Here is a 16,695-nt window from a genome sequence, read left to right as displayed (position 1 = left end):
GGGGTCTCTCGGCTTCCGTAGAGCACGAGCAAGATGGCAGCCTCCGAAACTGTTAGGTTACGGCTGCAGTTTGATTACCCGCCGCCAGCCACCCCGCACTGCACGGACTTCTGGCTTCTGGCAGACTTGAATAGATGCCGAGTAGTTACGGATCTCATTAGCCTCATCCGCGAGCGCTTCGGCTTCAGTTCTGGGGCTCCCCTCGGCCTTTACTTGGACGGGGGTCTGTTGCCCCACGGCGAGAGCGCACGTCTGGTACGAGACAACGATTGCCTCAGGTGCGCGCGGGGCGGGCGTGGGGTGTGGCAGGGTGGCGGCGGGCCGGGGATGCGCCTGCCTACGCCGGAGTTTGGTTCAGGGTCCTGGGGACGGCGAGTGGGTGGGACTCTTAGACTGCACGTCGACCACCCGCAGAGATTCTCATTAGTCAGTTACAAGGTTCAGGCAACTGCGTTGTAACGCGCATGCTTCCCCGGGTGCTTCTGATGTAGGTGGGGAGCAGAGCAAACTTGGGAAAACCCTGATTTTCGAGTGTGGGGCCAGGGCCCAAGTTCCATTTAGCCGTGATCTGGCGAGCGCTTAGGAAGCCTGGCACTGCGTTGCGAGTGCAGGATGCGGACATGGCCCGCAGGGTCAGGCGGGAGAGATCCACGCAGACACGGAAACAGTCGTGTTCTATTCATAACGTTGCAGCTTGTCCAGCCTCGTGTTCTGTTCGTAACGTTGCAGCTTGTCCAGCCTTAGTGCCCCTGCGAGATCCCCTGAGACTTCTGATGGGTGTCATTCTGCGTCTCACCTGGGTGTTTTGTGGTTCCCTTAAAAATAGGTTTTGGGGACCCCTGGATTGTGGATTGGGAAACAACCGTTTTAAACTTGCCTTTGGAAATTTTAGAAAAGTGATACTGAGATGAGTATCGAGGACCAGTTGTGGTATAAATTGCTCACGTGTGGTTGATTTGTCGCAATAAAATGGGTTATTATCTTGTACTAATTTATTCAGGACTTTTAAAATCGTCACCTGATGGTATATTTATTGATTTTTAGAGGGACAAGAAGGGAGAGAGAGCAGAGAGAGAGAAGGGCATCCATGTCAGAGAAACATCGATCAGTTTCCTCCTTCATGCGCCCTAATGGGGCGTGGGGGGGGGAGGGCGCGGAGTCAAACGGAATCCAACCCAAAACCTTTTGGGGCACCCGAGGATGCTTCAACCAACTGAGCCACCCAGCCAGGGCTCAGGGCTTCTTTTTGAAGCTCTAGCTGCGTTGAAACAATTCTAGTGTTGTGAACCCGGCTACTTCCTCTTGCTTGTCCTTTGTTGAATATTCTTTTCCCCAGAGCATGTCAGGTTCATAAGATTTCTTTAGAACATCAGGGAATTTAACTTGGGACAATTACTCCATGTTCGCGCGCGAGCGCACATGCCTCAAAATCAGTAACACTAAGATGTATTAGCATTTAGCCGTTTTTAATGACAATTTGAAGTAGTCCAAATTCTTTTTCCTTTTTATTCACTGTGAAATAGACTTTTCTTTTCTTCGCAATTCAGGGACTATTTAAATAGTGTTAGAATGGTGAGGACTGAGTGCTCTCCTACTGTTTACTTTGATAACTATCCCTTGTCTAATGAATGAATAACTCGTTCCTAACTAATCAGTTATACTTCAAATAATGAATCATCTGGAAATTATGCTTTTTATAATGTCAAAATGTCAAATGTTAATAATGTCAAAAGCAAGCCACTAAAGGTGTGCTGAGAAATAAGTATAGCACAATGGTGGGTAGAATTCCTCCTAAATGTTTCAAATGTACAAAGGTAAATGCCTCTGCAGCTGGCTTCATTCAGGAAAAAAGTGAATTTGGAAAAGTTTTGTTACACTTTTGTGGTTTCATGTCCCTAGTCAGTCTGTCTTCCCCTGACGGACTCACTCTTCTTCAGAGCTACAGAAGAAAACAGTCTCTTTTTCCAAAGGTACTTAATATTGTTGGGGTGGACTACAGTACTACTATGGTAACTAGTTCCATGCTTCTCTATGGTATCCTCTTGTGTGGCGCAGGCGGCAGGACTGGATACTCGTGTTGGGCTGTGCTGCTAAGCGTGTTGGGCTGTGCTGCTAAGCGCAGGAGCTGGTTCAGGAAGGCGAGATCACTGGGGAACAGGAACGGGTAGGAAATGTTGGCTGGCCCCCCGCCGGTGAGACACAAACCAGCCTGCCGTGGTGAAGAGAGCGGTCCAACCAGCACCGGGGTTCGGTGGGGGTTGCTGGGGGTGCTGCGAGAAGTCTGATGGGGAAGGTGGAACCGGCTGTGGGAATCCTGAGGGACAGCCCTAGAGGCCTGAGGGGCGTGCTCATACCTGTGACTGGGGGTGTCCAACTTTTTGGTGTCTCTGGGCCACACAGGAAGCAGGAGAGTTGTCTTGGGCCACACGTTAAATACATTGTGACACATAATCACAAACAAATCTCATAACGTCTTAAGTAAGTTTCCGATTTGGGGGCCACGTGCGCAGCTGTCCTGTGCTGCACATGGCCTGTGGGCCACTGGTTGGACACATGGCTTAAGCCGCCGCCCTTTCCTCACTGCCCATTCTCTGAGGCCCCCAGAATCTGACTCCCTCTCCTCCCAGGCTCTGACGGGGAGCCCCTCAGTGATGATCTCAGTGAGTGCTGTAGTCATCTCCATTTTTACAGGTAAGAAGGGTTGAGGCCATGGCAGTGGCAGAAGGATTCAAATCCAGGCGACCACTGTGGCCTCGACAGGCAGTGATAGGGGATGTCAGGCAGGGCAGATGGGCACGTCTGTGCTTTTTTATGACAGAATCCTAAAAGTGAATCGCAGATTTAAAGGGAATACCTTGTATTTTTCTTTTGTTCTTTCTTTTTTGAAAGATTTTATTTACTTCTTTTTAGAGAGGGGGAGGAAGGGAGAAAGAGAGGGAGTGAAACATTGGTGTGCGAGAGAAACATTGATCAGTTGCCTCTTGTATGCCCCCAATTGGGCACTTGTCCGGCAACCCAGGTTATGCCCTGACTGGGAATCAAACCGGTGATGGTACCCAACCCTCTGAACCACACCAGTCAGGATGGGAATACCTTGCATTTTGATAATACTACCCCATTTGCCCTGCAAAGAGTGTGAATGAACAACGGAGGTTCTGTCTTAAAATTTCCTCGGAATCAAATCTCCATCGCTAATTCCAAGGTAATTCATTTCTCTTTGTAAAAAGACAGCTACATGTTATCTGATCCAAGTGGAGAAACGAACATTGCCAAGGAAAGTATATACCCTGAAAGGAATGGTAACTAAGCAGGCCCAGGTGAACCATTTCTGATTCTCCGGATAGCATTTTGTCTCTCAGTCTCAAAGTGTTCCGTGCGGAAATCGTTCTCTTCAGGAATACCAGGGAGTGGGCTGCCGCAGTCGCAGTCGCAGGTCCTGCTTTCCTGGCAGCCGTGCGCAGGTCCACTGTCTTCAGAGCGAGTGCTGTGATGCCAAGAGCTCCTCAGACCAGGTGCAGCACGTGCTGTGCTCCAGGATTTTAATAAACCGCAGTGACAGAAGGTCTTGCAGCCGTTTTCAAAGTTGTTGGAGAGTTTGGTTCTAGTTGGCTGTCTCAGAATTGAAACTCACATCAAAACAAATTGATCAAGAATAACAAGGAACAGTCAGATGTGATGGAAGTTCCATGGTACTTCTTAGAAGCACAGGATGCCAAACTCACTTTTGCCAGTTTAAGGAATACTTCCTAGCCCTGGCTGGTGTAGCTCAGTGGATTGAGCGCGGGCCTGCGAACCAGAGGATCGCGGTTCGATTCCCAGTCAGGGCACATGCCTGGGCTGCAGGCTGGTTCCCTGCAGGCCAACTCCCAGCAGGGGATGCACGAAAGGCAACCATACATTGATGTTTCTCTCCCTCTCCTTCCCCTCTAAAGATAAATAAATAAATAAATAAAATCTTAAAAAAAAAAAAAAGAACATCATACATTTTAAAAAAAATTAAAAAAAAAAAGGAATACTTCCTTGCTGCTTGGTGCTGATGTTTACAGCTGGGAACAGAGGGAGAAATGTTTTTGTACTTTAAATCCCTGACCTTTCAGAGTTTTATTTCTCTCTTCATGATATTAAAGCTTTTATGATATCAGTAGCTTTTACCTCGGTTTGTATGTGTCTGTGCATTTGTGTAGCTTGAGGATAATTGAGGGTTTTTTTTCAACTTATACATTGAGATAAGTCCACAACAGGATTAGTATATCTTAAAAAATGTGTAGAATACTTATAATATGTCTTATAATTCACCAACTATACTTTATTTTCAAATATGATTATTTACATCTTTCTCTGGTCATTAAAAAAAAACCTCAATGGAATATATAGCTAGATGTAAATGTATTAAAAGTATAATGTGTCTTTTTAGCAGGCATTTTTGGGAACCCACTATGTACTTGACATTGGGGACCCTCAGCTCTCCATCACTGGGCTGCACATACTAGACTTAGCTGTTTTCAGTTAATGAAGGAACAGAATTCCTTCCCTATAGTGAAATAATTTTTGATGCATCTATTAGGGTTCTCCAGAGAAACAGAAACCAATAGGAGATGATATAGACATAGATACATAAATATAGATATGAAGTTTAGTATATGGAATTGACTCAGATTATGGAGGCCAAGAGGTCCCAGGATCCGAAGTCAGCAAGTCAGAGACCTAGGAAAGCTAATGATGTAGTTCCAGTCCAAGTTCAAAGGCCTGAGAACCAGGAGAGTTGATAGTGTAGGTTCCATTCCTAGTTTGAATTGTAAGGCAGAAGATTCCTCTTTCGGCTCAAAGAAAGGTAGGCAGAGAGAGTGAATTCTCCGTTGTTCAGCCTTTCATTCTACTCAGGCCTTAGAGGATTGGGTGAGGCCCACTCACTTTGGGAAGGGCAGTCTGCTTTACTCAGCCTGCTGATGAAGATGTTAATCTCACCCAGAAACACCCTCGCAGACACACCCAGGACAATGTCGGACCCCATATCTGGGCACCCCATGGCTCAGTCAGGTTGACATGCAATTAATAATCACAAAGTGCAATAGAATTTTATGATGACTGCCACTAGCCCAGAGAATGTAAATTGTTCAGTACTTCCCCAAATTTAAACAAAATAAAAGTAAAATCTGATTTAAAAGAGCAGTCCACATTTGAACACAAAGTGGGTACGTGGCATTATCACTGGTGGGGGTTGGCAACATAACAGAATGGAGAGATTGCAGAGTTAGACAAACTGAGGTTTGAGTCCCATTTCTGTTGTTCTTAGGTATGGATCTTGGGCAGCTTGCTTGTCTGAACTGTAATTTTGTGATTTGTTTTAACTGAAAGATACCTACTTCATGATGTTGTTTATAGAAAATGTTTGGGACATAGTAGATATTCAATAGATAAAATTAGTCATTTGAAACTTGACCATAAGTGATACCATGTAAGCCATTTTGTCCAAGTGAGTCTTTTGTCCTTAAATAGTTCGATGTTTTTTAATTGACAGACAGCACAGACAGTTTGCAGTCAACTCAGTATGTACGACAGTGTCCTGGAGACATAGTTACTCACTGGTTTTCCCTCTTGTTCTTTTGATAGAGTCAAATTAGAAGAGACGGCAGTCGCTGAGAATCCCGTAATAATCAGTAACGGTGATGGTACTGATTTCTTACCTAGAAAAGCAAAGAAGCGGTCATTTAAGTTGGAAGAGGATGAAGAAACCGATTATAGAAATGCAAAGAAGCACCGGAAGAGGCAGGAGAACAACAGGAACTTGGCTCTAGAACCAAAAGCTGCCACAGATGAGAGTGTGAAGAAGAAAAGCAAGAGGAAAAACAAAGCCACATGGGATGTGGTAGATGATGACGACGATGGCGATGAAGAGATGGAGAAAAAATCACCAAAGAAAAAGGAGAAGTGTGTAAATAGAAAACAGATGAAGCATCCCAAGTCTTCGAAAGCACAGACAGTGAATGAGGGGGCCGTCCAGAAGGGTAGTCTTCCGAAAGGTTCTCCTGCTAGAAACGGCCTTGTTAAAGCCAAAAGGAAAGGTGGCGTGGACATTCGTGCAAAAGATAGTCCCAGTTCCTCCTCAGAGACTGAATCCACCAGCGATGGTCTCAGCAATGTCACCTTAGAGGTCAGAAAGTCCTCAGAGAAAATATCAGCTGCATTATTAAAGGAAGGGCCCTCTATAAAAAACACAACTGCCAACAAAGTAGCCACAAAAATTAGCTTTAAGTCCATCCCCATTGAGGACAAGACAGCCAGAACATCATCTTCTAGTTCAGACTCTAGTTCAGAGTCAGAGGATGAATCCGTGAGGCCCAAGAGAGCCCCGAACAAGGCTGTGGGTCTCTTAAAGGCAGCAGGCCCGTTTGCAGGGAGAGGCTGTCCAGGCCCGGGGCTGTCATCGCAGACACCACATTCCGTGGGGTGGAAGCACAGTGACTCGAACGGTGGCAGACAGGCTCCTGGCCCTCCTCCCAACGTGACTGTCCCCACCAGTCTGGGAAGAGGCTGGGGTAGAGGAGAGGACCTGCTTTCTCGTAAGGGAGTCAGGGGCCGGGGCGTGCGGGGGAGAGGTCGAGGACGAGGGCTCGCTCTTCCTTCTGTTTTGAATAGAAATGCTGACTATCAGAAGCAGCAGCATTTAAATGAAGTGTTGTCAAACTCATCCACTATTATCCAGGCAAGTACTCTTCATTGTGAGTTCACCACTTCCCCTTCCCCAGTAGCGTGTCTGCTGTTGATGTCATAGGTGCTCTTCTCGCCAGTGACAGTCATGTGACTAATATACATTGCTTTTCAGAATCCAGTAGAAACACACAAGAAGGATTACAGTCTGTTACCACTGTTAGCAGCTGCCCCCCAAGTTGGAGAAAAGATCGCATTTAAGGTATATTTTAAAACAGCAGCAGTTACAACATAAAGATTATCCCCCCTTTAAGTAAACTTACTCATTAGCAGTGTATATACACATATACAAGTATATATGTATGTACACGTATGTGTGTATATAGGTGGGCTCGTATACACCTACACACACCCTTCCTGCCCAGATCATCTCTCTCACGTTCTCCTGCCTAGCATGTAGGAGGTGCCCAGGAGTTGTTTCCTAAGTGAGTAAAAATGGCTTAGCCTGGTGTCTGGAACATAGCAAGTGCTCAATAAAAGAAAGCTACACACATCCCCCCTCCCCCAACCACTGGAACCCCTGCTCAGCTGCAGGTTCGTGGTTGGGCTCCACGTGTTTTCACAGAGATAGAGGGAAGGAGCCACAGAGCTTGTATATTTGTGGACTTTCTTTTTCTTTTTCTTTCTTTTTTTTTAGCTTTTAGAACTAACATCCGATTATTCTCCTGATGTCTCTGACTACAAGGTAAGACTTTGCATTTAAAAATAATTGTCTGGCCCTGGCTGGTGTGGTTCAGTGGATTGAATGTGGCCTGCAAACCAAAAGACCCCGGGCTGGATTCCTGGTCAGGGCACAGTCCTGGGTTGGGGGCAGGTTCCTGGTTGGGGGTGTGCAATCAATGTTTCAGTGTTTCTCTCCCTTTCTTTCTCCTTCCTTTCTCCTCTCTCTAAAAAGAAAGTCTTAAAAAAAAAGCAGCACTTAAAAAAATAAAATAAATAATTGTCAGTATATTAAAGAAGCTTAAGTCTACCAAACTGTAAACTTTTTAATAGCATTATTGTGAAGTCTCCCAGTGTTATTTCCTTACACTTGGGAAGAATATGGAAGGGGAATGATAAGTTTCATTTTTATTTTACTCACTTTTTTTCTAATCATCTTAGATACACAGACTTATTTGAGGATCCTTTCCCCATCATCCTACACTTTGAGAGAAAATAATAAATAGCTCTTAGCCAGAAAAAGTGATTGTTTTCATCATTGAAATGTATTTTATATGTTTGTAAACTACCGCTGCTTTGTATTGTCTGATATGGTTTCTTTTGCATTATCGGTTAACCATGTAATTCACAAATACTGTCTTTGAAATGTACTCACTTTCTGCCTATATGGGACTTCCTGCTGGCATCTGAGTGTCACCACAGGTCGGTGAGAATGGCTCAGCCGGTGGGGGGAGGGCGCGGAACTGCGTGTGCCTTCTCTTCCCACCCAACTCAGCGTTTTGTTGACGACCTGGTGAAAATCCATGCTTTCTTGTTTTGGTGTAATATGCAGAATGTAGGTTCATTTTTTAAAGGTAATACTTGATCATTTTAATACAGTATTAAAGATAAAGTACAAGGAGATTTGATTTAATCTGAGTTCGTACCTTGGAAGACTTTTAAAATCTCAGTAGAGGTTTTCCTCAAACAAGGGCGAGAAGAAGAATCAGTTCATGAAGGGAGTAGATAGGTTGCTTCTGAGTATTTGGTGCTTTATCGTATTTTCATCTTCTTGGCCCCTTAGTGCAGATCACCGTGTAATCTATCATCGGAGTCAGGGTACTTGTGATTGGAAAGGATCAATATTATATTGATGATTATACTGGAATGAAATGCGAGTGGGCCTGTTCTGGGCAAGTGTAGAGTATTTTGTCGCCCTGCATAAGTAACTGATTTAATTCTGTGATATGTGAGGAAATGGAAATATAGAATTGATATATCCCACAACCTCTGCAAACTGTGATTCTAGAAAATAGTAATTTTGTAAAAATTACATTAAGGTAATGATGGTCATCGTAGTTGTTACCTTGGAAAGCTATTTGCTTACTGATTTCCCAATAGTGTTAGACCTTTTTTGAAATTGTTTTCCAAACCATTTCGAGAGAGAACATGGGTCCCACTCGCCTGCTTTGCCCACAGCGCCGTCACCCTGCTCGGTTGGGCTTTACTCGCTCAGCTTGCCTTCAGAAGTCCCATCTCTTCAAAGAGTGTAGTCTCAGCTCAGCTGGCTCTGCCACATTTGTACCTGTGGGATTTTAATTTATGGAGGTGACTGAGTGACGACACAGAGAAGCCAGTGCTATGACAGAGGAATTCATTACATTTCCAGTGTCCCGTCCCACAGAGCCGTTAGGAGGCCGAGCAGCAGTGAGGGGCAAGCCTGGGCCAGAGCCCTCCCTGGGGTCCCAGGGGGGTAGGCAAGGCAGGGTGCAGGAGACAGTTTAGGACTGGCTGGTGTCGGTAACGAGCAGGCTTTGGTCCGGGGGGGCTGGTAGCTGTGGGACCTGACCCTGGGGTGATTAAGATCAAGGGAAATGCTGAATAATGGCTGGGAGTTCCATTTGCTCTCTATGCTGACTTATTTTTTAAAGTTTTTTCTTTATTGAGATAAAATTAACATCACATAAAATTCACCATTTTCACGAATTTAACGTGTTTGATGCAACAGTTTTAGTATATTCATTATGTTCTGTGTGTTGATTTTTGACTTGGACTTTTATTTTTGAAAGGAAGGAAGAATACTAAGCCAGAATCCAGAGACCCAGCAAGTAGATATAGAAATCCTTTCATCCTTACCTGGTGAGTCTTCTAAAAGAGAATTTCAGAATTCAGTCTTTTCATATGTGCACTGGGTTCTCAGTAGCTGTGGCTGCGGGGGCTGCTGTCCTTGGCGGCCTCAGTGAGTCACTGGCTCCCCGCTCTCAGCTTGGAGCAGCGTGGAGAACGGTGCCTGCTCATGCTATTGGATTCGCTCCCACAGCTGATAGGCAACTTGTTCTTGTTACTGTAACTATGCAACTTCATAAAAATTATATCAGCTGATGAAAATTGATTCCAGAAAGAATTGTTTGTGTGAAACCTAAGTTGGATGCTGACTTGAGAATGTGCTGCTAGAAAACTTGCCGGGCCGCTGGTTCCCTGTGGGTGGGTCGGCTGTATGAAGGGAGGAGTTCGGTAAGAATCGGGGAGGATTTTGCACTGAAATTGCCTCGCCAGTGTTTGCGTTCTTGCATCACTTTAAAAAACTCAAAACTGGAAATTGTGCAAATTGCAGAAGTGCATTAAGGGTATAATTTGTAAAAGAAAGACAGCTCTTGTTGGTGGACTTGTAAGACCTCTTCAGCTCTATTTCCAAAGATTGACAAACGAACATATTTTTGTGTTAAGTCAAAATAAAGTGTCTAGAGTATTTGTGTATATACACTCTTCCCACATTATTCTGCTTTATCCTGGATTGACCCCACTTATTATTGGTTCTGAAATCCTGGAATGGGAGGGCTTTTACTGCACGCGGCTTAACTTGGGTTGTGCTGGATGGGTCTCTGGCCAGAGACCAGGGGAGATCCCCCCTTTTTTCAGCAGACTCTTAGGCAATTAGTTTCTGTTTGTGTATAAATAAGATAGTGAGTAAAATAATCAAAACCACAGTTCTCAGAAGTTTAGTGGAAAGGGTTTTTCAACTTTATGATACTGAGTAAATGATTAGATATAACCTACACTGGTTTTCCAGCCTCATTCTGATCAGTCTTGTTTGAAGAGATCCCCCTTAGGAATGGTGAGCAGAGAAATTTGCCCATAGTCACATTCCGTGGGCGTGGCCTGACCACTGCTTGTCAGGTGATTGACAGTGATGACATCGAATTAGAACTTTTCTTCTTTGGGGCATCAAGGAATAGCTTTCTTTGTTTTCTATTGGAAATACAGGTAGCACTTGCTTTGCAGGGTTCTGATGTCCGTGTACCTCAGGGACCATGGTTTAGCTCGATAACACAGTTCCCCACAGACGGGGGGTGTCCCCTGAGAGTAAGCACATCGAGTCCCCAAGCTCTGTAGACTGCAAATCGTTCCCTAATAACAGATGCCCATCGTGATCAGTGACCAGTCATGTCACTTCTTTCAGGGTCTTGGTGATCGGTCACTGTGCTTCTCTCACTCAGTTCAGTTCCCCCACACACAGCAAACTGTGGAGTTTTGTGCTTCCTTGTCCCTCGGTGGTACACCCACATGACGCGTACAAAGTGGATGGCGTTGAAATAGGGGATTGGTCAACAAAGATGAAAGCACAACAGAGAAGCGAAAGAGTGACCTCTAAATCAAGTTGAAGTGACATTACAGAAGAAATCACTGACTCTGGGCATGTTGATACCAGTTTATACGGACGTCGGGACATAAGTGAGAAGGCTGGTTGTGCGAGAGGGATGAAGGGGTCCTAGAAGAGATGCAAAAAATTTCCCAGGATTGTGGACAAACTCTCAGAGCTATTTCATGACATTAAAAGCTGGAAGGGGAAAATACTGAAAGCTGACCAGACTTAGAAATGAGTGCGACGGTTCATGGTTCTGCGAGGCAGAGAAAAGGTGCTCGCTCTGCGCCGCTGCCGCCTCAGGAGGCGAGTGCTGCTCAGACAGCCTGGGTGAGGGTCTGACGACGACGCAGCACTTCCGTTCTCGGTGTCTCTAACGTTTTCGGTTACTGTGTGCTCCGTAAATACTAGTTTTACTTCTTTTCATTTCCTTATGCAGGAAAGGTTTTAATGTTTTGATAAAAAATTTTAATGATTGTGAAACAACCATAATTTTTCTCATTGATTGTTAAGATTGTTTTGCATGGCTTCAGCTTGCATGGTCAATTTTGGGGTCCACACCCCCATGCAAAGTGAGGGCTGCTATGTCACCAAGCGGGACGCATGTGTAATTTCTCAGGACAAAGCAAGACGTGAAGATTTTGCAAAATTCAGATTATCTTCCCTTGTTGAAACATACCCATTGTCCTTTAGGATTATCTTGTAGTTGTACATTCCTCTCTGGGAGTAGTAGTGGTAGTGTATGAAGTTCACTTCCTTTTGCTGAAGGACAGAGCATCTCTGGTAGCTGGCCCAGGAGCTCCGGTCTGCTGGTGTGGGTCTCTCTCAGCGTCTCCTGCCACGGAACGCTCCGTGCGTGTGTGCTTGCATATGCGAACCAGGCCCCCATGTCCGTGGGCAGTCTGTTCGTGGTGGCGTTTCTGACGTTACACATTCTCTTTGGAGGAACGATTCATTCCTGGGGGATGACTTACTGCCTTTCCTCCCTGCTGTCTGCTTTCAGCCGTGAAAGAACCGGGGAAGTTCGATCTGGTTTATCACAATGAAAACGGAACCGAGGTAGTGGAGTATGCTGTGACACAGGAGAGAAGGGTAGGTGTGCGTCTCCCCTTGGGGTTGCCGACTCGCCCATTCCCTCTCGGCTGGGGACTGGCGTCTGTCTGGAAGGTGGCATTGCAGCTTCCCGAGCTGCCCAGGTTAGAGTCATAGAGAGGATGTCTGTCCTGCCTGCAGGGTGGCATGTCCGTGCCGAGTGGCAAGTCAGGGCCCCATCTTGGGCCTTCAAGAGCCTACATGACAGGATGCACAGATCACAAGCTCTTAGAGTCTAGAGTTGCATAAAATCACAGTGTATGAGGTTATTTATATATAAGGGTTTCAGCAGAATAGACTAGCATATTTTACAAGGTTTTTAGTGACATACTGATTCAGAAAAGGAAATATAAGTATAGCCCGAACGATTTCCACACAGCAACGTACTTACATAGTTAGCACCCGGGTCAAGAACCTTCACATCCCCTTCTGGAAATCTCCAGCAGGTCTCTTGGTCGTCACTGCGGCCCCTCCACTGCCACCACGATTCTCACTTCAGACGGCACGTGGACAGTTCAAAGGATGGCATAAAATGATGATGATTATGCCTTTAGACTGTGTTTAAATTCCCAAGTTACCATTGTAAGAAGTGTATTTTTTGGAGCTTTTTAGGCAGCCAGACTAGTTGCTGGCTGTGGGTGTCTCTGTGCTCTGCTAGCATCAGGGAAAATACACTTTACAGGTGAGAAAGTGCGTCCTGCTACAGTGTTTATATCTGAACCGTTGTGGGTATTATCCTGTAAGTTTCAGTATTGCAAACTTACATTTCATCCGAAATGTGGAAACCCTAACACGACTTTTTGCTTTGATTTGTCTCTAAGATACATGATGCTCTTAGAGATTTATTCCCAAAACACATTTTTAGGGTGTGTAGTAGGATCAGCAGAATTGTCCCAGTCTTCTCTACTTCTTTATCTGCAATATATTTAGCCTCACTGGTTTTTGCTGAAATGTGTTCTTGGAAACTGCTGGAAAATTAAACCTTGGAGGCTTTCCTCTCTATCTATGCCTTTTTAAACAGAGGCCTGAAGCAGAGCTGGTAATGACCTTTTTTGGACACTAGATGGCCTTTATTCATCCACAAGGCCAGGAGCTAGAGTTCGCTTTCTCTCAGTAAATTGTGAGCTACCTCCCGTTTTCAGCAGCACAGCCTAAGAACTGCAGAGCTGCACACGAGGCGTCGGCAGTCTGGTGATAATCTTTTCCGGCCACATCCGCCTCCCCAGAGGTCTGCAGGCTGCCCATCCGCAGAAGCTTGTCCCGCAGACCCTCCCGAGCCTTTGCACCAGCTGCCCCTTCCTCCACCCCGCCCCCCACAAGCCCTGCTCTGAACCAGGGAAGGATGGACTATGCTCCGTATAAAATTTAGCTGCACCTGCAGGAAACAAGTTTTTGTACCCTAATTAAACTTAGTTTATTGGGACTGAAATTATTTCAGGTCTTCAACCATTCTGCACAAATGGAAATCTACTTGACTAAAATTTGTAACTGACTAGAATTTATACAACCGCAAAATGAAATCTCTGAACTGAATATTTGTATTTTTCCTTAGATCACTGTTTTTTGGAGAGAGTTGATTGACCCAAGACTGATTGTTGAATCTTCGAATAACACATCAAGTATGGAGCTTGCCTGAGTGTGACGTCTCCACCTCATAGTTTATAAACACTTCGTTTGTGAAAGTGACTATAACCAGAACTTTTAAAAACGATCTGAAAGTTGTATGCATTTTTTCTTATCTTCTCTTTACTGCATAGGAAAAAATATCTACCTCATCATTTAAACTACATGGGTGTGTTGCTTTGCCAGGTTTAATTTCAGTAACACAAATTTAAAATATGACATTCCCTGTAGGCATTTTATATACCAGTACGTATGGTTTCTTGTGTTTTTTATTTTATTTTTTGACCATCATATAGCCATTGTCAGAAGCAGTTTATAAATACCATGTACAAGAAAGTGCTGCATATCTTGTCTCAGTAAGGTTTATTAAGTAACATTGTAAAACATGAATGCATGTTACTTGACCTAATTTTTTACATTTGAGTTGTTCTATTAAATGTGGAACAAACTTCAAGTATTTTATACTTGTAATTGTCAAGAACTAACAAGTAGTGGGGTTTGTTGCAGGCAGTAAGTTAAACAATCCTTTCACTTATTTCTCAACTTTAAAGTAAAGGGCTCTTAGGGCCCCGCGTACAGCAGTGAACGGGAGACCCGGTGTGTGCGCCAGGGGACCTGGGGGAGATCTCCTGTTCCAAGTGGTGAGTGGGTTCACTGTGAGTTCGGGCCAGGAATGTGTTATCTTGCTAGAAGGTTGCAAGCACCTGGCTGCGTGTGCTTGAGTGAGGATCTTGAACAGAAACTTCCGTTCCTGTGATTATTTGATACAAAGCTAAAATGATTAAATATATACTGTGAAAATCGCTTTCTTTTAACAGAAGATCAGGTCCCTCCTTAAGCTTTGCAGATTTTGAAATAAAATTATATTGAACTAAACTTCCATGCTGAGTCATTATATTAGTTGAGTATTGCAAATCGCTGCATTCATTGTTGTTGTTGCCATTTTACAATAATGTGGGAGAGTCGTTTCCAGAACAGGAAGGTATTGCACAGTTCGGTCACATGGATTTGGTAGGTCAGGGGACAGCTGGGCCAGTGGAGATGCTGTCCAGTTTGAACTTGCATGTCCCGATGCGTATCAGAACGTGGATGTATTGGTTTGTACTGAGACGTGTTAGTCCAGAATGGTGGGGTCTTGGCGCTGGGCTTCTCGGGCTGCCCTCTCTCCAGGGTTTGGGAAATGAGATAACTAGTGGGTGCCAACAGGTATGTGAAGAAATGCTCAACAACACCAGCTGACAGGGAAATGCAAATCGCAACCTCAGTGAGGTATTACCTCACACCTGTTACAATGGCTTTCCTTGAAAAGGCAAAAAATAGCAAACAGTGTGATGCAGAGAAAAGGGAACCCTTGTGCACTCTTGGTGGGAATGTAACTTGGAACAGTCACCGTGGAAACCAGTGTGAAGGTTCTGCAAAATAGTGAACTGTGATCCAGCAATTTTGCTTTGGGGTGTTTATTTGAAGAAAATGAAAACACTTAACGTGAAAATAGACATGCACTCCCATGTTTATTGCAGAATTATTTACAGTAGCCAAGACAAATATCGTTAAGTATCCATCGATGGGTGAATGGGTGAAAAAATAGTGAATATATATATATATATATATATATATAGTTAAGCCATTAAAAAAAGAATAACTTCTTGCCTTTTGCGACATTATGGGTGGAGCAACAAGTCTGAGAATGACAAATGCCATAGGATCTGACTTACGTGTGGAATAAAAAAAAAACACAAAAAACCAGCCCAAACTCACAGCCACAGAGACTAGATTGGTAGTCGGCAGAGGTGTNTATATATATATATATATATATATATAGTTAAGCCATTAAAAAAAGAATAACTTCTTGCCTTTTGCGACATTATGGGTGGAGCAACAAGTCTGAGAATGACAAATCCATAGGATCTGACTTACGTGTGGAATAAAAAAAAAACACAAAAAACCAGCCCAAACTCACAGCCACAGAGACTAGATTGGTAGTCGGCAGAGGTGTGGGGTGCTGGGCTGGATTGGATGGGTGAAGGGGTCAAAAACACAAACCCCAGTTGGACAGCAAGCAGGTCGTGGGATGTAAGTGCTGTGACTCCAGGTGACAGCACTGTGTTCTGTAGTGGAGAGCTGCTGAGGGCACGGAGCTGGAAAGTTCTCATCGTAAAAAGTTTTGTGACTGAGTATGGTGACAGCTGTTCACTAGACCTTCTGTGGTGATCGGTGTACAGTGTGTACAAGTGTCAATTCTGTCATACCCCTGAAGGTCACATGATAAGTGTCAGCAGTACCAGAAAGAAAAACGGCTAACTCGTCGGTATCGACACAACCGAAGGGAAGTGTTGATTCAGGGTGTGTTTTCCTCACATTATAATTAGTTTATGAGTCACCTTTCCCTTCCACAGTGTTGTTTTTTAAACAATGAAGAGCAGTCTACTAGAAAGGTCATTTTAGGAGGTCACAACCTGCCTTTTGAGAGATTAAATACAGAAGAGTAGGAAAACAAATCGTGCACCCCCTCCAGGAACTCCGTTTTGCTGTGTGGAACAGTGCACATCACCGTGTGCGCCCCAGATCACCACGTAAAACTTAAGTGTATCTCTTACCGCTTGAAGTCAGAGACGTAACTGTCAGGTGTGGAAACCCCAAACTACACCGTTCATTCCGGAAGTGCGAGAGAAGAGGGGAGACACGAGCAAAGTACATCGGCTGAAAGTGCACCCCGGCCCTCGACCTTTGCCTCACTGCTCTGGGCTGTGGTCTGAAAGCACTGTTCCAGACGGTAACAAGTACTCAGGTCCAAGCGCGATTATTTCTGCTCTGTGGGTATAAAGGGATAACTAATCGAACCTCTTCTCCACTCCATACTGAGTAACTTGCCGAAGACCACCCAGCTAGAAGAGGGAGAGTCTAGTGTAATTTCAGAGCAGTGTTCCTGCCCCACCCCCCCCAGAAGTTCTGGTGGCTGTCCCGACAGTGGCTTTGTGCTGGCCCAGAGG

General features: G+C 44.7%; 1 protein-coding gene across 1 annotated transcript; it reads left to right on the top strand.

Annotated features, from left to right (window-relative positions):
• COIL (coilin) lies at positions 1-14,581 on the top strand. Its single transcript, XM_037037436.1, has 7 exons — positions 1-278; positions 5,611-6,703; positions 6,824-6,910; positions 7,346-7,393; positions 9,417-9,486; positions 11,994-12,082; positions 13,635-14,581. The coding sequence occupies exons 1-7, from the start codon at positions 34-36 to the stop codon at positions 13,716-13,718; spliced, it is 1,716 nt and encodes a 571-aa protein (XP_036893331.1). The 5' UTR covers positions 1-33; the 3' UTR covers positions 13,719-14,581.
• The last annotated feature ends 2,114 nt before the right edge of the window (positions 14,582-16,695 follow it).

Source organism: Sturnira hondurensis, unplaced genomic scaffold (genome assembly GCF_014824575.4).
Source record: "Sturnira hondurensis isolate 20B ecotype Veracruz unplaced genomic scaffold, ASM1482457v3 Scaffold0001911, whole genome shotgun sequence".
Taxonomy (NCBI): domain Eukaryota; kingdom Metazoa; phylum Chordata; class Mammalia; order Chiroptera; family Phyllostomidae; genus Sturnira; species Sturnira hondurensis.
Note: the sequence above shows the minus strand (reverse complement) of the source record. Positions and strands in the feature narration are given on the sequence as shown.

What these genes read in the sequence shown, in the direction of transcription:
- COIL (XM_037037436.1), top strand. Translation starts at nt 34, where the DNA reads ATGGCAGCCTCCGAAACTGTTAGGTTACGGCTGCAGTTTGATTACCCG. An exon ending in ACTCATCCACTATTATCCAG is followed by an intron (nt 6,704 to 6,823) that starts GCAAGTACTCTT and finishes ATTGCTTTTCAG; the next exon opens with AATCCAGTAGAAACACACAA. An exon ending in CTGTGACACAGGAGAGAAGG is followed by an intron (nt 12,083 to 13,634) that starts GTAGGTGTGCGT and finishes ATTTTTCCTTAG; the next exon opens with ATCACTGTTTTTTGGAGAGA.